The 23,100-nt window shown below is 41.2% G+C and overlaps 1 protein-coding gene across 3 annotated transcripts in view; it reads right to left on the bottom strand.

Moving 5' to 3' along the window:
- Positions 1-16,546, bottom strand: part of gab1 (GRB2-associated binding protein 1) — a 56,375-nt gene extending 39,829 nt beyond the window's left edge. For all 3 annotated transcript variants that reach the window (XM_085356894.1, XM_085356895.1, XM_085356896.1), the window contains exons 1-2: positions 16,060-16,546; positions 15,770-15,925 (exon numbers count right to left, since the gene is read on the bottom strand). In XM_085356894.1, coding sequence (XP_085213020.1) covers positions 15,770-15,841 — 72 coding nt within the window. In that variant the 5' untranslated portion in view covers positions 15,842-15,925; positions 16,060-16,546. The remainder of the gene's footprint in view (positions 1-15,769; positions 15,926-16,059) is intronic.
- Positions 16,547-23,100: the final 6,554 nt, after the last annotated feature.

Below are 23,100 nucleotides of genomic sequence, written 5' to 3'. Positions count from 1 at the left end.
ATGCAAAAAAAATATTTCGTAGTTCAGCAATACTGATCAATCTAATAAACTTAAACCTACACCATCCTCCCTATTCTGGTATTTTAAAGAGTACTTAGCATAAATATTAAGCAACCTAACTAATAGGGTTCCAACTCCCAGCAACAACAAAAATAAAAAAATAAAAAAATAGGGAACCACCCCTCACGCTCCACCTCATGATGCTTAAATAGATTCAACATCTTTCTTCAACAAAATTGCAGACTGCACAGATGGTACCTTCCCAAAGGAAAAAGTACTATAGCTTACTAGGGTATATATATTAGACTTAATAGTTACTATATACAGTAATTGACTTCTATTCATTTTACATCAAATTAAAACTTTGGGTGTAAGATTTGGATAATTATTTATTAAAAGCTAGACATTTTAAATGAGAATAAGAAAGAAAAGTATGTCTTTGTGTCCCCTTTTCCCTGTTAATGCCCTATCGGCCCCCCTGGCTAAACTTTGCTAGATCCGCCCCTGCACAGTTACCAGCGTCAGCTACAGTACGTAGAAAAAGATCCTGGTGTAGAAAGTAATATTAAATAAATTCTAACAACAGCTTATCAAGCTTAAACGTGCTGCTGTTGTTCAGCCGCTGGTTTCCTCTTTCTGGTGCAAAGTGGGCCAAAAACAAACAAGAGAGACGGACTCGCGACAGAAAAGCCGACCAGCTGATCATTAAGCAGTTTCATGATTGAAGTAGCAGCAGGAGAGGCAGTCGCTTGTTAAGCTTAACGCAGGAATGCTTTACAAACATTCAGAGATGGACTTACACACTTGCTTTACTTCTCTCGGGATAACTTTGTCGGAGATGAAATGCCGGGTTGCTAGCGAAGCTCCACATGCTATCCAGACCACCGATAGGTCCCGCATGCCACAGCCGCTCTATCACGTGATGCATACTGCTCCGACGTGCTAACGTTCTGAGGTGAGTTACGGCGTGTTGCAAGTTTTGTGAGGTTATTTCGTGATATTTAATGGATCGGATTACATTTTTTAATTTTCTCCAATATCCGATCCAGTAATTTAGGTCAGTATCGGACCAATCCGATACGTAATATCGGATCGGTCCATCTCTAGTCAGAACTGGTTGGCTCTATTGTACAAAGTAATGAGAATTAAATTGAAGGAGGCTCACGCGTTTACAACACAGAAGGAGTCCAAACATGGATGAAATAATTGCCAAAAAAAAAAAAAAAAAAAAGAGTCGCCAATTCTGGATTTCTTTGGCTTTAAACTGGATGAAAGAGGTAAACCTAAGGATGTAACCAAAGCGGTGTGGTGCCTGTGCAGACCTATAGTGCGAGCAAAGGAGTCAAACACAACTAACTTGCATGAGCATTTGATCACAGATAAAAGAGGCTGCTGTTAAAACAGTGCTATTATTTTTTTTTATGTTGACTGCTTCTATTAGCTCCATCATTATTAGCAAGCGTACTCATGGGCAAATAAACAAATAAATCGCCCTTGTAAAAACAATCCCTAATAGTCAGGACAAAATAATCTTGTTTTACTAAAATCTCCAATGCTCCAAGAGGAGTAGTGATTTTGTGACTTGTGGTCAGACGGACAGATGCCTCTACATTGCATAAGCTCATCAGCTCATCCAGCTGAATGAGCTGAAGCTTCAGTCACACAAACCTAGAGACAGGGTGCCGACCACCTGGTAACGACCAGTTGTTGGGGGAAAAACGTGTATTCCCTGACCAGTTGGCGATCACTCAAGGCTGCTTTCTGTCACTAGGTGAAACTGGACAATTTTTTTTTTTTTTTTTTTTTTTTTAAAAACAACAACAACAAAAAAACACAGGTAGAAACAGAGGCTTCAGCCTTACTGCTTGTTACCTGATAAGGTTCAGTGGCTAGCTTAGCGTTAGCATGCTGTCTGTGCAGGTACTTGCAAAGAGCTGAAGTTGTGTTACCAGCACGATGCAGCCATTTCTGTCCTGGATGCAGTTTGCACTTTACCATCACGCTCTTGTCCTTTTGTGCAATGCAAATAAAAATTATGTCCGTATCCACACTGTAAACGTGCCTACTAATTTCCTCCTCCAACAACTGAAATCAGCTGATTGTAGCGCAAGTACAAGAACTGATAAGCGGGACACACAGGCAAGCAGACAAACAATTCTAAGGAATTCAACTAAGAACCGGTTATTTTAGAGAACCTGTTCTTATCCTTAGCTGCACCACCGTACAATTGCTTTGGTTGTGCGTTTGCATGGAAGACACCAACTTGTGTGCAAACAGTCACTAACCAACCACTAAGCCACACTGAAACTTGAGACACAAACTGGAAACAGAACGTTTGCCTTCAAAGTAAAAGTTGTACCTTAATATTAAAACCAACATCTTTCAAAAGACGCAGCTTTTTCTTTGAGAGCAAATGGTCTCCTTTTTAAGTATGCGTCCCACTATTCACAGTTTGACGATGGTTTAGTGAGTAGCTGTCGAGTGTCCACAGTCTTCCACGCAAACTACAGGGTGATCATAGCATCAGCTGCAGATTAAAGTAATTGCACGGAGGTTTTCAGTGCAGCGCCCTAAATCTCAAACAATTGCACTCATTGACAGCAAGCAACCTCAAGCAGTCACTTGCCAGCTATTTGGGGAATACACAGGGGGATGTCACTGACTAGTCTCTAGGACTGTGAGACTCATGGTTTTGGTAGTTTATTTCAATCTCCAGCAACCACTCACAACCAGTGGGGAAATACTAATTACTTCTTAGAGAAGAAAAAAGTTCTTAATGCAAAATTGTAGTCTTTCTTAAATAGTCCAACTGGGCAACTGTGGCTCAGGTGGTAGAGTGGGGTCATTTGATAAGTGTAAGGTTGGTGGATCGATCCCCGACTCCTCCAGTCCACATGCAGAAGTATCATTGGGAAAGGCTAAACCCATAGTTGTCCCTAATGCATTTTTATAAACTAATTGTAAAATAAAAAAATAAAGCCTGTATACAAACAATGCAAAGTCAAAAATTCAAGATACATGTATCACCTACATATGCCATTGTGAAATTCAAAATGAAAATGGAGGCGCATTTGAAATGCATTCACCAAATCATTAAAAGACATCTTCACTATTACTTTAATATCCTTCTCACTTTCTTGTAATTCATACTATTGCTTCTCTGCCATGGTAAACGACCATCAACATTGGCTTGTGGTAGAAAGGGCAAAATCCAGGTTAGCAATCAATGCCTATTACCGACTGAGCAAGAAAACAGCTCAGGACATGAGAAAGACAGACTGTGCATCTATTGCACTTTAGGCCAGGTTTTTGTTATTATTTTAAACATTATCAGAGCTTTTCAAACTAATTTCTTTCCCACTCTGCACGCCGACACACCACAGAAATGTTCTTCACAATCATGCCTGAAAATGACAAAATAACCTCCAATCATTTTCATGATTGCCAAATAAATTGATGAATTGTTCCTCTAATAAAGGTTATGGTTGCTGAGTCACTAACAGATACCAAATACAACTGAAATATAACCAATCAGAATGGTAGCTGAAAATTATTCCCAGACTCAGTGTTGAAATAACCTTGCTCATACAGGGAGGGTGGTTTGTGAATGCAGGCAGCATTCTCGGCCATGAGAACTAAAGCTGTAGCACAGATAACATCTGCTTCTCACTTCAGGACACTTTACTCCCTAAAACACAAGTTTATCATATTCCTGCCATATCTCCTTGGCATGTTGGCTTTCACTTTTTCACTTTTTCCTCCCAGATAAGCAGAAAGTCAAAAGTATGCACACTTTGCCACTCCACAGCCTTGACACTTTAAGATGGTTACCCATTACATTCATCATTTTTGATTACCTGCACATTTATTCAAGGAATTTGCATTTGCACTGTTACATTTTTATAAAGCTTTAATGTACATAAAAACCAGCTTCTTGTTTAAGTGAAAATAAATGGAAGGTTGTCTTTTTGCGCTAGTAATGTTGTGGAGTTGTATTTTGTCTCGCATCAATTATATCATCAGTTATATCGTTATCGCAAATTTTCAAATATATATCGTGATAAATATTTTTGGCCATATCGCCCTGCTCTAGTCACATGCACTTGTCAAAGCCGCATGGTTAGAATTCAACACATTCTTTTGGCATAGCAGACTGTTCACATGAGCATACCGTTTCTTAACCGCTGACGAGACGGGCTCAAACAATTCAGCTTTCAGCCCCCGAAAATAAACAATGCAGTGCAAGCAAATGGGAATCTGACAGAAACAGCAAAATAAGGAACACAGATGTTTCGTTTTTATCATCCTTTAAAACTAATAGAAACTAAAACTGTGCTTGTTTCACACGGGACTTAAAAGCTCAAAATTCAACATAAAAGGTTACCTTAAACTTCAAATACACTGTTTAAAATAGAAATGCAACACCAAATCAAGTTTTATGGATTTAAACACTTTCATTTTCGCTCACCTCAAACGCTTACAAGCATTAGTTGCTTATATTCAAAGGAAAACAACTTATCTTATACACCAAACTTGAATATCAAATGTGACTGGGTTATCCAAATGCCATCGTTTTAGAGTGGAGGCAAAAACGTCAAGGTATTCCACAAGTTTGTTTTAAAAAAAAAAAAAAGTAAAAGGAAGAGAAGTGTGCCCAGGAAACTTTACACACAGCTAAACAAGAAAGGTAGGACCTCCAGACTCTCAGCTTCCAATCAGGCTACGAGTGAATCGTCTACAAGAGCAGGAGTTTTTCTGTCTCTCTCAGCGCGCATGTGTGTGTGTAGGTGTGTTTGTGTGTGTGTACATGACTACAGGTTTAACAACGTCCTTTGGCTGGAGGCCAGGGCAAAGATACTAGGTAGTACCATCATAACTAACGCAATTATGGACAGTAGAAGAAACAGCAGCAGTAGTAAATACCAAAGAGACCCTTTTTTTGATGTTTTGGTTTCTTATTAAATACGATGTTTAAGACCAAATGAAGAACGAGACTATTAGTTGATAAGATTCACTGTAAGAGCGGCCTGTGAGTCACAGTAAGTTAGGAAATTACACAGGTCAGTAGGAATATTTCGCATCTAGTCTCAAAGCTGACTTGTCAACACCCACATGTCTAACTCAGCCTGTCTAAAGAGTGGGACAAACATGCACACAAATTGGTGCTCGCAGAGCGAGGGAAGAGGGGCAAAGAAAAAAAAAAGTACCATGACAGCAGCGGGCTATATTAAGGGGCTGCAGACACAGCGGCTAGGGTCAGATCACACAGCACTGCATAACTCGAGTGCCAGCTGTGTATGTGTGTGCAACAGGTGAAGCGTTAAATGGGAACAGATACAGTCACACATACTTCTACCTTCCAAAGCAACCCTCAAACCATCCAACATATTCAAGTATTAAATTCATCCATGGGCTCAATTCAGGAAGAGCAATACAGAGTATACTGCAAGCCCAGCGGTGCCTAAGTTCACCATCCAGGGGGACTTTGTATTGGGCATATTTTTTAAGCTAAATACAATTATTATACAAATAAAACAGCTCAAAATTGGTTGTTATGACTTGATACCGTTTTATCTTCTTCTCCATCCTCCTACTTACACAGGCTGCGGTAGACTAAATCATTCATTGTTGAATGTGAACAAGGTTAACCATGATTTTTGTGCTCTCACTCTCACTGCTGTAGCCTACAGGTCAACCACAGCTGCAGTACAGAGCATCTTATCTAGTGCAAACTCTGGAATAAAACAAAAGTCTTAGGAACAAGCTCGGAGATTCTGCAAACGCACAGCACATGTCCAATTATCCACGGGAACCTCTGGGACCTATTTGTAACACTTGTGTAAGCCATTTGAATATCTGATGTGCAACTACAAGTTTTGACACAATGGAAAATTTCTTGTTTATCTTTGGCATTTGTGAAAGGAAAAGAAAAAAAACAGAAGAGGAAGTTGCCTTTTTTTTCTTTAAGGCTTAGATCACAAGACGTGGCAGCAAAAGCTTCTCTTTGTCGAGCTAACATGACGATAAACATCACATTAGCAGATACTGTTTCCTGTATGGTATTTACAGGCCTCAGGCTGCATATATGGGTCAACTGCTGATTTAAAATTCAGTCAAATTCAATAATAATCTGTTCCGTATGAAGTAGTAGCAGTAGTAGTACCAAAAACAACCTCAAAACACCAGAACTACAACTAGTTGTTGCTTGCAAAAAGGACACATCTGAAGGTAACATTATGCCAAAATAATCTAGCATTTGGCAGCCAATTAATTAGGATATTACTGACATTTTTAAACAAAAAGCACCCCGCTTTCATTGGCTACATTTTCTTCCTATTTTCTGTTTTACCTATTCAATGTACCACCATGAAAATATGTGCTGTCGTACTCCAGGTGTGTCCAAAGACACCAGCAGTGAGTGCTTCTACGGTGCAAGAAAATAAAACAAAAAAAAAAAAAAAAAACACTGCAGTGACTTTTAAAAGAGAGTGTGTCAAGAATGGCTTTTCAAAGTATACAACTCTTCAGTGAGTCACAGATCACTAGTGAGTCACAGTGGAGTCTTTCGTGAGTATAACTCGGAGGTACATAAACAGCTCGGTAACATTAGGTTCCAAATTCATCTTCTCATTATCTGTTATTAACATAAACATTTGCAGCTATATTATATATATAAAACATATTAGAGAGCAGCAGAGGACATATGCAGGAGTTAACAATATAATAGCCAAGGAAAGAAAAAGAAGAGAGCAGGGGACCCTTCCTCTGTCTTCACTCGCCATCTGGTAGCCATCACACCACACACAGGAAGTAGCAGCCATGCCTTGCTGGGGCGCCAGGGAGCGGCTCCTCTTCCCTCATGGTGCTGGAGAAACAACAATCAGCCAGCGCATTGCATTGCAGAGCAGTGCAGTGCACTGTAGTGTAGTCCAGCCCATTCAATCCTCAGCTGAGGAGCCAGCAGCGGCACCACCACCACCAGCAGCAGCAGCAAGGGACCAGGCGCTCACACCCCTGCAGACCAGCAAAGAGGAGCACAGAGCAACCTCGCATTCCTGCTGTCTGAGCCTGCCAAGAAGCACTGGGAACGGAAAGAAAGAGGGAGAGAACAGAGAGCTGCTCTCACTGGAGGCTGCCTAATGGTGGGGCTTTGAGAAGCACTCCAGTCTTTTTCATCTTGATTCCTTTCATTTTTTTTTAAGCTTTGCTCTCCTCCGCAATGACAATAAAATTATTGCCTGCCCGCCTGTCGTTTCCTGCACACATATTTATGGTCCTTCACCTTTAATCTTGGAGAATGTTTGCGCGCTTTGCAAGAATCCAGAAAATGCAAATAATCAGACATTTGGCCCGACTCGCGATAGCTTTCGTTCCCTCAAATGACGTGCGCCAATCTGGTGGGAAGAGGGACCCCTTCAGCCTTTGTGTTTGATTTACTGTAAACCATCTATGGGCCTTCTGTGTTCTCCCTACTAGCACTGTTTTATTTCCACACAAGACTACAACTACACCCTGGAAATAGAAGCAGCCTTATGACACGTCCTATTTTTACCGCCTCGTGTCATTAGCTGGCAAGTCGCAACACGAAAACCAGGAATGAGCATTGTGATAAAAAAAAACGTTCAGCTTTCTTTAACCTCGGCCTGTGTCACTTCCTTGCATATGAGACAACCGTCAGTCATCAGAAAATAAGACGCATGATGACGTGTGCAATTAGCCCAGCAGCAAAGCTCTGAGGGTTCTGTCATCTGCATTTAATAATAGCTTCTCTTGAAACTCTTCGACTTGGCGCAGTGACAAAAAAAAGGAATAAAAGGATCATTTTACAGCAGAAAACACAACTCAGAATCTGTTCCCAGGTTTCGCACAGCAAATCCAAGCCTGCATGAGAACCGCTTTTCTGCAGCCACTCCACGAGTTGCTTTGCGGACTTGGCACACGACACAGTAAACAGCTGCGCCAGGCAAAAAGAGACACATCTGTTTACAAAATGCTCCATGTTAGCCTTGACCTACCAATTAAATCAACGGTGTCATTTCTGCACTAAGGTAACAAATTAAGTTTAAAGGGGCATACACAAATGATAATACAAGTGAAAGTTAAGATTTTGGGAGGTAACTCTAAGCATTATCAGCACACAGCGCCACCTATGAATCAAAAACAAGCCGAAAACAGACATGATCACAATGATGATCACATTTCCTTTGTTCTCATACAGAAATGACATTTATTTCTGAAATCTAACCAACTATGCGCTGACGTGCACTCAAAAGCAGAACTTCTTAAATCTTTTTCTTAATGACTCCTAACCGATTACATCCTCCATCCCCTTTCAGCTTAAAATAAATTTGCAAGCAACATACTCACTGTAACCTCTCACTCTTTTTGGAGCGCACACACTAAAGTTTAGTCTGTAACGCGTAAACAATCATCTTAAACTTCAGCTTCATTTTGAAGCAGTGGCGTGCTGGTATAAACAAAGGTTTACTGTGCTCTGAAAAGCAGCTGCGTCGCTCAAGAATTTGCATGAAAGGTTATGCATGCAAGTGTCTAGTTTACATAACAGGACATAATAGTATACATATGAGAACGTGATTTCGAGGTTAGCTCAAGTTCACGTTTGTTGCGTTAAACCCATTTTTTTCGTCATCATGCACATAATATCAGACGCTGCTTACAAACGCCTGCATAAGAGATGAGAGACCTTCTGTATCGACAATGAAGCATGCGCTCACAAAGATCGACAGCACCAAACGCTGCTGTTAAGATCCCACGGAGACGATCAAAAACACAGACTATGTTTTAGGTGACTGACATGCACCATGTGTGTTGTCATCACTCTCAAAACTGATGTCACATGAAGCACCGATGAAAAAAAATGAAGAAAATAAAAAGTGTCATATTTTTGTATACATCACCACTTGAGTAATGCTGTGACAGGTTTGACAGTGATTTACTATGCCCCCCCCCCCAAAAAAAAAATAAAATAAAAATTGCTCTGTGCTGCCAACTTCCCCAAGGGCTGGCTCCAACTGAATGTTTTGTTTTCATGGCTGTGTTTTTCTTTGTGAGGCAATGACTTGATTTCATGCTTAAGACTATAAATACCCAGAAGAAAATGCAGAACAACCACACTCATGTTTACTTCGATTGTGTTTTAAAACAAAAGACCAAAACACCAGTACAGGACTCAGAACAGCTTTCAGTTCTTTGGGGGGAAAATGGTTGTGAATATTACAGATTCTACACATTTCCCCCCACCCTCATTCCCACAGCTTTTTTTTTTTATCCTTTAAACTGCTGTACCAACAGTTAGGCTACGATGAAAATGACACCGCCTATGTATAACACAGTGACGATAGTCTGTGTCAGGGATAAAAGAGACAACTACTGTAGTAGCACATATATTAATAATTAATGCTTATTTGTTTGTAATGGGCATTGAATAATTAATGGCATATTCAACCCATTTCCAAGCTGTGGCAGATCACACAACAGTAGTCTGCTTGCTCCAAATGGAGAGCTGTGCTGCTGGTGCTGCTGCGATGAGGACACAGTCCAGTAATTTTTCTTTGTTAGCCTAAGAGGCTAATGCTGCACAAGTACCCCTCTGTTGCATCCCGTTTGGGTAGCTTGTTTGTTTGTTTCTTCAAGCACGTAGGGAGGGGCGGGGGGAGGGTTAACAGAAAGTGAGCGTTTGTTCTCTGTTCCACTTGCTAAGCAGATTTAATGAATCCTCTACTTAATCAAATGAGCTATGCCTTTGTTTTCGTTCGACCACGTTGTTACACTGGTGGCATACAGTTTTCTTTAACTGTGTGTAAATGACAACTTTTTACAGTCAGCCACAGACAAAAGCTAACAGCCACTTTGATGTACACTATAAATGCTTTTTTGTTTTTCAGCTAAGAGGCCATAAGACCAGCACGGAGTAGGTCCTCAGTCTCCCTTTAGAGCCAGAGGAGGACCTTCAGGGTTCAATATTTTCCTTCATCCGGTCTACCCTGCAGCCCTGTGCTCTTGCTCTGAGGCCCTTGTAAGGGCTGCACAAAGTGTTCAGCAAAATCCTAATCTGTTTTCAGAAAGTGCATGCCAATAAACTACAGGGACTACAATGGTCTATGAAGCTATGTGCACCGGAAGGCAAGAACTGAGAAACTAAGAGCTAAGCAAAATTATTAAAAATCAAGGAGACAGTTATTTTATACATTTTCAAAACTGCTGCTGTTTAATTAATGTTTTGAACTAAAATTAAGGATTCCTTTCAATAGGAATTGTATTACTGTAATATGAACAAGCCGAACAATGACGTTTAATTGAAACATGGCGGCTTCAAAATGGCACGCATAAACAGCCGTTTGAAGCAGTTATATACATATCTCTCTATCAACTCTAGATAGAGAGGCTGATTGAGAACTAAAGATTCTCGACAGAGAACCGGTTCCAAACTGTCCAGTTTATATTAATTGTCTGTCTCAGAGCTTATCAATTGCTTTCATCAGTGCTGGCATCTTGTTTCTTGCAGTTTCACATAACAAAGCATGACGTCAAACCCCCGGCAGTGGAGCTTTTTCCACACCTGAAGTACATACCTGTTGGTTTTTTTTTTGTTTGTTTAAATCTGGTTTCTACATCCTACATCAGACCCTGATGATAACCAGCAGCACTGATGCTGAAAACCTTTGTAGACCTACATGTTTCCCCAACGCAAAATATTGATCACCGATCAATGAGAGAATCCGTAAAAACAGACCTAGAATAAATAATGGCATCGGTATCAATAAAATGTTACCAGTAACTATCCTTATTCATTTCCTTTATCCGTTTTCACCTACACCTCCATGATGTGGTGGCAGAATTAACTGAGATACACCATTTTATCGAGCAGTGACGACAGCAACCTTGTAACTCGATCTCTGCATCTCCTTGGGTCCATGTGACAACACAACAGATGTCCTGAAGACATCCATCTCGAAAGCTGTTCCTTTAAGGATGCTTACACTAGTGGACACTGAGACAAATATGCACATTAGTTAAGAGAAATGAAAGAGAAAAAGGAGAAATGGATGGAAAAATGCAGTGCCAATGAAATGGAAAACCCCAGGGAGCAAGGCTGTACTGACCCTATGGTATATTTTGTATTTTTTAAAGCTGAGGTGAGTAGTTTTAGATACAAAAAACAAAATGCCCACATCGGTTTGGTACTAAATAGCGTACAGACAGCAGTTTATTCTGGTCCCTGTTCTCAAAGGACATTGACAAACTAAAATGCTTGCACCAATGTAGCTGTAATGTGATTTTACCACAAAAAAAATAAAGTCAGTAATCACTAGCTTACTTTGCCAGCAAACCTCATGTAGCATGTGGCACCAAACTCACATTTAATCTAGGACTGCTCAATTGTGCCAAATAGTGAGACCAACATCAGTCGAACTTAGGGCTGTGCGATATGACCAAAATCTCATATCCCGATATAAGAATTCTATCGTCCCGATAACGATATAAATCACAAAAATGTAACATTTTCTGTAAATTCTGTGAATCTCGGGCAGCTCGTCTTGCGGGAAGTGTTTCCAGCTGCGCGTCATGTAGCTGGAGTCGAGTGTTTTAACAGATGCATGAAACTATACATTTTTAGACATAAGTTGTAACGGCCACCGTTACATTTGTGAGTATTTATTACACGGCGTGCTGCAGGGAAAAGCCTGTTCTAACGTTTGAGTCTAAGGTTTATTTTTTAGCACCTGGCGGCTCTTTTTTTACTTCTCATCCGTTAATAATCTGCTCTTTCACGTGATTCAGTTCATTTTGAAAAGTCTCAACAGGATCTTGAGCTTTATTGTGAAAGGTTTATGTGGAACATAAACAAGCGGACACGTGATGGTGTTACCGTAGTTGTTGCTAACGACAACGCATAAAAACAGGCGCTTGTCCATCCGTAGTGTGGTTATATTAAATATAAAAGAAAGAGAGAACTTTAAGAAATTAATATAGCCACTACAGTGACCATCAGAACGATGAAAAAATATTGCCGTAAACAGTTTATTTTGCGACACCACGAAACAAACGATAGCGTAAAATGAAACGATAAAAGTTTTTATATTATCATCCGATATATATCGTTATATCGAACAGCCCTAGTCCAGCTGAAAACCAAATAATTACCTTAAAAAAAAAAAAAAAAGTGGCTTGGGGAACTGCAGATAGAGTCAGGGCCGCCCACATAGCAGCAAACTCATCCACCTTCGGAAAAAAAAACAAACTACAAAAGCCCCGGGGAGAGCTGCAGGTTCGCCTGCACCATTGCAGCTCAAAACATACGCTGACCTTTGTGTCGATTACATTAAATGCTGTGTCAGAATGATAGCAGCTAGAGTTAAAAGGGAACTTTTACAGGATGTGATGGTATGGAGACAGTGGCACTGAAGAAAGAAAAAAAAAAAAAAAGAGCTGGTGTAGCTGCAAGCAGCAAAGTTAAAAGACACTAACATTTTTGTTGGGGCTGAACAAGATTAGATAGAAGTACATCAGAGGGACAGCTAAGTCTGGGCGGTTTGGAGACAAAGTTAAAGAGAGATAGGATGAGATGGTTTGGATGTTTGCTGAGGAGTAAGGATAGTGGATATATTAGATAAAGGATGTTGAAGATGGAGCTGCCAGGCAGGAGGAAAAGAGGAAAGGCACAGAGACGATTTGTGGATGTCCCGAAGGAGGACATGCAGAAGTCTAGTGTGACATCAAAAGACGCTCCGAATAGGGTTAGAGGGAAGGTGATGAATTGCTGCGATGACCCATTAAGGCAGTAACCGAAAAGGAGAAGAAGAAGAAAAGGAAGAAGAAGCAGCAAGGAAGTAAAACAATTCAAGAATGTCTCATCTAATCCCACAAAAGCTCTCATGCTTCATAACCAGCTGAATTGTTTCAATTTAAAAAAGAAAAAGAAAAACAAGAGAGAATCAACTTCTCTATTTATTTGAGTTAGTATAATCTGAACAACTTGTAAGTACTTCCACTAATTACACAGCTTCATGTGACCGAGCTTGCTCAAACCACCCTGCTGTGTTTCCCAGTATTTTTAGATTTTAGATTGCTGCACTACTATAGAGGGCATTGTTGAAAGTTAGATCAGAGTATTAGTCACTGAAAAACAACTCTGATATGAACAGTCTGTAGCAGCCGTAGAAAATCTAATAAGAGCGAACAATGAAGAGGAAGAATCATGACCCACAATCTGAAGCTGTATTCTCGAAAGATTTAGCTGAACTCTGCTGTTACACTCTTATGGCCTCAATAAGTCAAACAGAAATCTAAAGTGTAGAAATATATTTTCAAACAGGATTATGTCGCTACCTGTGACAGAAAGACTAAAACGTGGCATTTGCGTTGATAAACCCCCCAAAACGAAAGAAACCAGCTTGCAGTTTGTTCCTTGTTTGTATAAAAGCAATGGCCAACATTTAACTCAAAAATGTTTTCTTAACATTAAACAGGGAAAAAAAGATGCAGTTTATGCAGATATAAAAAACAACAACTATAATTTCGCAGCTTTAAACAGCTTAACTTCTACCTCACAAAATCACGAGTTTCCTCAGAGTTCTTAAAACACTAAAACAGTTACACAACTTGAGCAACAAGTTGTCATAACCATTTGAAAATAACTAGGTCCTCCAGTAGCCTACTTCTTTTTTTCTCCTGAGAAACTAACATTTGGGGTCATATTAACTTTTGTATTGTGGATGCAAACATTATTGTTATTTCAAATCATTTCAAAATAAGAAAGAAATAGCATGTTTTAGTCATTGATATTTTTAAGCGTCCCATATTGTATTATTCCCTCGCACCATGACTCTGTTTGATTAAAGTAAGTCAGGAATCAATATGAGGAGTTATATTGCTGTTGCTTCATGATTCATTTATTAGCCATTAGTTGTGCACAAGGCTGTTGGGAAATAGTGCAACTTTGAAAAAACTAAACAAAAGACTTTTTTGTAATGACCATACGAGATGCTGACTGCAGGTAACACAACAGTGATACCAAAGCCTGCCGCTACAGGCAAGATGCAGGTTTACAGAACTGGACCCCTCCATTTAATGCAAACTTTGCAAACAAAATTTCTAAACTTCTACATTAATAAGCAAAACACAGATTTCATTCATCAATCTTTGGTTTTTCCTATGAATTTTTAACTTGATGATGTCAAACTGTATGCATTCTTTGAATTTCTGTGGTTTAGTTGAAAGAAAAAAAAAAAAAAAGGAAATGGTTAAATATTCGCTTCGAGCACATTCATAAATTATTAAACTTCTGATAAAATCTATGCTAGTTTTACAAGAAAGCATTCGTCGATGACTATTCAGCACGCGTAGCTGCACCGACCAGGGGTTTTTCCCCCTCGCAGCTGAGAGGTTTCCTGGATGAGTACCCATGACAAAATAGTTTGCATGTCTGCCTTGCTTATTTGCAGTTTATGCACCAGAATCTGTTCAATAAACTAAATTTTTCACACACAGTTTTGCAAGATATCCGCAGACAGTTAAAGATAACAAACACTGGAAGCATTGGAAAGTCCAGTTTTTCTTGATTGCCTCATTCTTTAGCTGTTTTTTGTGCACGAACAGGATTCTTGTCTTCTCTGCATCTATCCCCATGTTTTCTCATGCTGCGTCAGAGCATGCATATGCAATGGGTGGGGTACACTTAATTATGAGTGGTCAGTAAAGGCACCTGATCTCACTTGGAGAAGGATTGTCCATTCCTGATCAAATCCTGGCCAACTCCAGATATGAACAGGGTCCTGGTTTTAAAAAAAAAACAGCTGGAAACTGTTGTCACAAAGTACTGTACAACAAGGTGACCTCTGTCATCAAATAAAACACTATTCTGTAATAGATGTGATGCAGGCACTCAATGAACCCTGCTTCTAAGTGTATATTTTATGCTCTCTTGAACTTCTGGTTTCTGCAAAAACATCCCTTCTCTGATCTTACAGCTCTTGTATCAATAAAGATGCCGTGCACAAAGAAATCAAATGGGCTTGATGGCTAACAAAGCAGCTAATCAAGTTATTTGCTTTAGCCTTATATGAGAGGTTCTTCCAATAGCACACTAATTAAACAGAGAGAACAGGAACATAAAACTGTCAGTTACACTTGTGGGGGGAAAAAAAAAATCAATGGCATGTCATAACTGATTGCATATCGTTTTAAAAGTATGTAAGACTGAATAGCAGGTGTGAGTAGAGACTGACAGAGCTGCAGATAAGACAACACAGGGATGTAAACAATGGCAGATATAGTAGATGTAATGACAGCCACAACTAGCTCTGATTTTGCAGTTGATTTGTAAATCATTTAACTCTCAGCGACCACCTTTGATACTCTTGACTGCGTGACTTCAAAAGGTAATCAAAGCACTGCGTTACTGGTCAAAGACAATCAAATTCTCCCGAGATAATGCTTGCCAGAGTCTCATGTTTGCTTCCCAAACAGCGGCCATGCGCCCCGCTGACGTGCCCTTGAGCAAAGCCTGTTAAGTCACGCTTAAGTAACTTTACTTTATATAAGTAACGCACACTTTCAGGTTCACCAACAAAAAGGGTAAGGGGGGGAGAGACAAAAGCTGATTGTTGCAATGCACACAAGATGAGGCCTACACATCGTCTGCACCCGGGGAGAGCCTCCAGGGAAAAGCATGCACGTTTTTTTCCTCCCTTTGGTCTAACAGGTTACTTTATTACAACGTAACAAAGAGGATATAAAGCGCACTTACGTAACGTCTCAACTTTTTTTCAGGAGGAGACTTTCTCAGCCACCCCGAGCACACCACCTCTCCCCCGCTCATTTCTGCTCCTTTTCTTGCTCTCTCTGGAGTTTGAGCCCGGATTGACGCTTGGCGCTGGTTGTTTTCGGGAGTGTCTTCTTGTACCTGGGGGGGGAAAATAACAATAAAACAGTTAATATGAGGCTAAGACGGTGAAGTCAAAACATACTTCGAATATAAAGTTTGTTTTAAAAAAATGCTGTGCGTGTATGTGTGTTTTTAAAGGCGCAATAACCAACCGTCACTCCTCCGAAAGTGGACTCGCCGACACGGCAGTTCTGTGAAATGCACAGACCAGATTTCCACGAGTTGTACTCAAATAAACGTGTCTCCTTAGCTTGGAGTAAACATAAACCCCGGCGGCACCGCCTTTTGAACAAATATCAGCGGTGACTTTTGTATTTTGTTCAAACTGGAAGGCTGTGGGGGCAAAAAAAAAGAGGAAAAAAGAAAAGAAAAAACAGGCGCAGACAAATGAAAGTCGGCAAGTTTTTTTTGTTGTTGTTATATTTAACGTCTCATGCTAATTCCCGTCAAAGTGAAGCGATTCCCATCTGGAGAGGTCGGGTGTGCATGTCCCACACTGTACCGGTGCATAGTTGTCGTCTGAACGCAAATTAAAACAAGCTCGACCGTAAACACGGTGGTTTCGCCTAGCTTTCCTACCAGTTTACTCCCATGGTTCCTTAATTGTGATTGACAGGGTGGCTCCGTCTTTCCCTAAACTCACCCTCCTCTGGAACACTACTGAATGGAGTTAACAGCCGCATAGGCGAGAGGACCGGAAGTTATTGGTTTGTTTTCAAAATAATATTAGCACGCTTTGAAGCTGCCTTTAGTTTAGAAACGTAGTAGTGTAAGTTGCTATTTTTAGTCTTGATTGACAGGTTGACATCTACCTTTTCTCATCTAAGCAATACTGTAGTACTATGGCTAGTTCTGTAAATTGATAAAGGCTACATTGTTATAAAGAACATAGAATATATTTTCATTTTTACACTCCAGAATATTTCTTCATGGTAATATTCGCACATACGAGGCACGACTCAACGTGGTTTAATTTCTAGAATGTTATTTTGAAATTCAAAGTCGGAAGTTGATGTTTGTTCCGACTGCTTGATGCGGTTCTTCAGAGCACAAACTGGAGAGGCGGCGGCGTGCAGGGAAAGCTGTAGAGCTTCCATCATGGGACATGTAGTTCAAACAGTTCTCTGTGTCCCGTTCCTAAAAAAATAACAGTGTTGTTTAGCTTTTTTGTAGATGACGCATAACGTTAATACAGAAGCATGCACCTCTTGGTGAAGACAATGAGCTTAAAAAAAGCGACAATGAAAGGACCCGCCTCAACCCCTAGGGTCCCAACAAATCACTGCATGTCTAGACTACACTATCCACAATGCTGCTGGAGTCCCCAGAGAGGAATCTGTATACAATCATGTTAAAATAGACTCAGTAGTCTATTTACATGATAGTTTTTTAACGTTTTTATCTATGAATCCGTGTCTCTATTTATTTACAAAGCTATATCATCTCTGTCACTGCTAAATTTTAATCTACTTCCCATACCATTTATTTGAATCTAAAAATCCACAGAGCCTAAAGCTACCAGCAATCTCCTCACAGGCTACAGTCCAGCACCAAAGCTGTTAGAAAATGTTTTTTCCTGTAAGCCTGGATGTGGTTCACTAGAAATATGTCAATATCCCGGGGGACCAAAAAGACCATCTATAACTGGTCCTTTCTACTGGCAAAGGCGTGTTTCCTATGGAATCCGAGTGGAATTTGAGGAATCCTATTGGTATGGTTATGCTTCTCCGAAAGGATGTTTCCCTGTTATTCTGTGATTAATGACTTTGCCAGTCTATTGACACATGGCCTGTTTCCACAGCATTAGTCCTGATGAAGAAACAGGGAGCAATTAAAGGCTGTAGACACAACACAGCAACCCCAATTAATTCTCTTTGAGAGCCATATGTGCACATCATCAAAAAGCAAAGGCCCAGAGTCTCCAGAGTTAAGATTTAAAGGTTCATGTGGGTATTATGTTACCTGTTTCCAGCTTTTCAGTATTACCTAGAAAGACAGACCTAAGATATGGTGTCAGTATATTCCAGATGAGCTATAGATTGTCTGCAAATTATCTAACATAGTAACAGGCTACTGAATGGATACAGAATATTGAAAATACATCCACAAAAAGCAAAAAAATTCCACCAAACAGGAGGTTTGCTTGCTTAAAAAGGAGTCTTGAGATTTTTTATTTTCCAAATGCTCTTTGGGCCTCACATGCCACTGTGTATTTACCACATCAATTAAAAATGTGTAAAAAGTAAACATTTGCTAATGATTTTGTGTTTCTGCATAAAAAAAAGACAACTATAATTTGCCTGTGGGAACAGTATGTGATGGCATGTGACTCTGCAGTTCCCTTTTCCAATACTGGTTTGAGTAGACTCCATTTGACAAAGCGATTTTGCAATCGAAGCACGGAAAAGAGGAATCATCACATGTTTTGACCAATTATGCAACAAGAGCTCTTTGATTAGTTTATTCAACTTAAAAAAATAAAACCGAACACACACACACACATATGTGTTTGTTTTGTTTTTTGTTTGTTTGTTTTGTCCCAAAGCACATTTTGAACAACACCAAAGGCATTTCAGATTTCACACAGGTGGTTGGTTGTTGCACTCTGGAAATGGAATGAAGGTGAGTGTTATTAACCTTCTGTGTGCCGCGTCTTCAAATCCCATGACCCATTAAAGCTGACATAGCAACAAGCTGCAGCCATGCTGAGTGTATTTCAGCTTGTGTTGAAAGTTCGGACTTAAAAATATACACTAGTTTTAAATATATATATATATATATATATATATATATATATATATATATATATATAAAATTTTTGTTCATGACGGTGCAGATTTCTGACATTTTGTGTAAACTTAAGCATGTAACAATTTGATTATTTCATTATTATTATTAGTTTTATATCATACTTATTATACAGGCTATACAGAACATAGAATCAAAATTCCTACGTTTTATGTAACTGAAATGTTTAATTATGTAGGCTAAAGAAAATAATTAAGTTATATACTATATTTGTATGAAACGTGTATACTTGCTGCATTTGAATCATTTTAACCATATGTAACACCTGCATATGTGTTTTTTAAGAAAAGGCTCTGATTTTGCCAGCCCATTTGACTTCCATGCCATGCACTCTCGTGCCACCCTAAGAAAATTTGTCTACATCCGCCCCTGTATACAATTAAAAAAACAAAACAAAAACCACCCACACCCACCCACAAACATTTGCAGCAGAACTAAATGCCCAAGTGGTCAGTATATTTCTTGCAATGGAAATGCTGATACTATTGATTCTGAGAAGAGTGTTGCATAAATGAAGGTAACTCTCAGTGCAACCACACAGTATTTTAAGAAAGAAATGTAGACGATTAATATTATATACTCCCCCCCCCCCCCCCCCCCCCCCCCACCCCCAATATCTAGCCACAACTCTGCCAAAATACCACTTTGACTAACTAAACTAAGTACCTCAACCCACACGGTATATTCAGCAACAAAGTTATTTGGAGGGGGAAATAAAGCCAATATCGATATTAATACAGTACAATTGCGGTGTAAATCAAAAGAAACCCCATTCTTAAAAAATTCTGCATTAAATATCAAAAGGCACATCCAAGTCATCATGAACACAAAAGTGTCTGCGAATGATCAAATCGGAATACATTAAAAAAACGCCATCAGATATTTGCAGTGAAATTTGTTTGAATGAATAGAGCCCGCTCTTTAGGTTATTCTAGATAATGACAATCAATGCCTTCATCTTCATTATTTGATTGACTTCTCTCTCTCTCTCATATATATATATATATATATATATATATATATATATATACACACACACACATATATATATATACACATATATATACACATATATACACACACACATATATATACATATATATATACATATATATATACATATATACATATATATATATATACAAAAAAAAAAAAAACACCCAGCACGCCCCTGCGGGCGGTTTATCCTTCAAGCTCGGGTCCTCTACCAGAGGCCTGGGAGCTTGAGGGTCCTGCGCAGTATCTTAGCTGTTCCCAGGACTGCGCTCTTCTGGACAGAGATCTCCGATGTTATTCCCGGGATCTGCTGGAGCCACTCGCCTAGCTTGGGAGTCACCGCACCTAGTGCTCCGATTACCACGGGGACCACCGTTACCTTCACCCTCCACATCCTCTCGAGCTCTTCTCTGAGCCCTTGGTATTTCTCCAGCTTCTCGTGTTCCTTCTTCCTGATATTGCTGTCATTCGGAACCGCTACATCGATCACTACGGCCGTCTTCTTCTGTTTGTCTACCACCACTATGTCCGGTTGGTTAGCCACCACCATTTTGTCCGTCTGTATCTGGAAGTCCCACAGGATCTTAGCTCGGTCATTCTCCACCACCCTTGGGGGCATCTCCCATTTTGACCTCGGGACTTCTAGGTTATACTCGGCACAGATGTTCCTGTACACTATGCCGGCCACTTGGTTATGGCGTTCCATGTATGCCTTGCCTGCTAGCATCTTGCACCCTGCTGTTATGTGCTGGATTGTCTCTGGGGCATCTTTACACAGCCTGCACCTGGGGTCTTGCCTGGTGTGATAGACCCCAGCCTCTATGGATCTTGTACTCAGAGCTTGTTCTTGTGCTGCCATGATTAGTGCCTCTGTGCTGTCTTTCAGTCCAGCTTTGTCCAGCCACTGGTAGGATTTCTGGATATCAGCCACCTCCTCTATCTGCCGGTGGTACATACCGTGCAGGGGCCTGTCCTTCCATGATGGTTCCTCGTCTCCCTCCTCTTTCTTGGGTTTCTGCTGCCTGAGGTATTCACTGAGCACTCGGTCAGTTGGGGCCATCTTCCCAATGTATTCTTGGATGTTCCTTGTCTCATCCTGGACTGTGGTGCTGACACTCACCAGTCCCCGGCCCCCTTCCTTCCGCTTAGCGTACAGCCTCAGGGTGCTGGACTTGGGGTGAAACCCTCCATGCATGGTCAGGAGCTTTCTTGTCTTTATGTCAGTGGCTTCTATCTCCTCCTTTGGCCAGCCTATTACCCCAGCAGGGTACCTGATCACGGGCAGGGCGTATGTGTTGATGGCCCGGATCTTGTTCTTACCATTCAGCTGACTCCTCAGGACTTGCCTGACCCTCTGCAGGTACTTGGTGGTTGCAGCCTTTCTAGCGGCCTCTTCATGGTTCCCATTTGCCTGCGGGATCCCCAGGTACTTGTAACTGTCCTCTATGTCTGCAATGTTGCCTTCTGGTAGTTCAATCCCCTCAGTTCTGACTACCTTCCCTCTCTTTGTTACCATCCGACTACACTTCTCCAGTCCAAACGACATTCCAATGTCATTGCTGTATAGCCTGGTAGTGTGGATCAGTGAATCGATGTCTCGTTCACTCTTGGCATACAGCTTGATGTCATCCATGTACAGGAGGTGGCTGACAACTGCTCCGTTCCGTAGTCGGTATCCGTAGCCAGTCTTGTTAATGATCTCACTGAGGGGGTTCAGGCCTATGCAGAACAGCAGTGGGGACAGAGCATCTCCTTGGTAGATCCCGCACTTGATGGTAACTTGTGCTATGGGCTTGGAGTTGGCCTCTAGTGTTGTTCGCCACATCCCCATTGAGTTCCTGATGAAGGCTCTTAGGGTCCCATTGATCTTGTACAATTCTAGGCATTCCAGTATCCAGCTGTGGGGCATTGAGTCATAGGCCTTCTTGTAATCAATCCAGGCAGTGCACAGGTTGGTCAGTCTGGTCTTGCAGTCTCGGCTGATTGTTCTGTCTACCAGTAGCTGGTGTTTTGCGCCTCTGGTATTCTTGCCAATTCCTTTCTGTGTCCCGCTCATGTATTGACCCATGTGCCTGTTCATCTTAGCCAATATGATGCCTGACAGGAGCTTCCATGTAGTACTGAGGCAGGTTATTGGTCGGTAGTTGGAGGGGACCGGTCCCTTCTTGGGGTCCTTGGGGATCAGGACCGTCCGGCCTTCAGTTAGCCATTCCGGGTGTCTCTCGTTAACTAGCAGCTGGTTCATTTGTGCTGCCAGACGCTCGTGGAGTGCAGTCAGCTTCTTCAGCCAGTAGGCGTGAACCATGTCGGGCCCTGGTGCTGTCCAACTCTTCATACTGGAGACCCTTTCTTGGATATCTGCCACTGTGATGGTTACTGGACCCTGTTCAGGGAGGTCGCTGTGGTCTGCCCTCAGATCCACTAGCCACTGAGCATTGCCGTTATGGGTTGCATCCTTCTCCCATATGCTCTTCCAGTATTGCTCCGTCTCCAGCCTTGGTGGTGCTGTTCTCTTATTGTTCCCTTGCCACTGAGAGTACACCTTTGCTGGTTCTGTGGAGAACAGCTGGTTTATTCTCCTGCCTTCTATCTCTCTGGTGTACCTCCTCAAGCGGCTGGCCAAGGCTGTGAGTCTTTGCTTGGCAGTTTCCAAGGCCTCAGGTATGGACAGCTTGCTGTATTTCTTAGGCACCTTATTTGTCGCACCTTTCTGCAACTCTGTTAGTTGGCTAACCTCCCTCCGTGCTACTTTGATCTTGCCCTCTAGCCTCCTTCTCCATGGAGGGTACTGCCCCTTGTGGCTGTTCAACTTGTAGCCAAGCATCTCACTGATCACTGCTGCCGTATTGTAGATCAGCTTGTTAGTGTCGGTAATCGTGGTTGTAGGTATTGCCCGTAGTGCTGCATTAACATCATCTAGCAGACCTTCTGAGGGTACTTCACGTAATCTTGGTAACCGGCTACGGGGGATCCAGGTTTCAATATATACATATATATATATACATGTATATATACATATATATATACACATATATATATACATATATATATACATTGGAGTCTTCTCTCACCCCCGTTCTCTGCGACCTGCTGGAGTGGGGGGGCTAGGAGGAGGAGTTGGCCGTCCGACTGCGGTCTGGAGTGTGGGGCCTCCCTGCTGCTGCGGAGTCGGGGCGGTCTGCCTCCCCCCACCGCAGGGAAAAGGGAAACACCACCTGGGTCTGGGTGCAGTTCCCCCCTCCAGGGGCAAGGGTACCTAGACCCGGTTTGTAGAGTACGCTTGGGGAGTGTGATCGTGTGTACAGCGTCTCTTTATGTCTGTCTCCACGTTGGTTGAGTGTGGAGTAAGTGCATATGAGAGCATGAGGGTGGGAATGGATGTTTGTATA

This window comes from Diplotaxodon limnothrissa, linkage group LG6 (assembly GCF_057381915.1).
Source record: "Diplotaxodon limnothrissa isolate DT_005_m linkage group LG6, D_limnothrissa_male_GT1.1, whole genome shotgun sequence".
Classification (NCBI taxonomy): domain Eukaryota; kingdom Metazoa; phylum Chordata; class Actinopteri; order Cichliformes; family Cichlidae; genus Diplotaxodon; species Diplotaxodon limnothrissa.
This window is presented reverse-complemented; position numbering and strand designations above follow the sequence as displayed.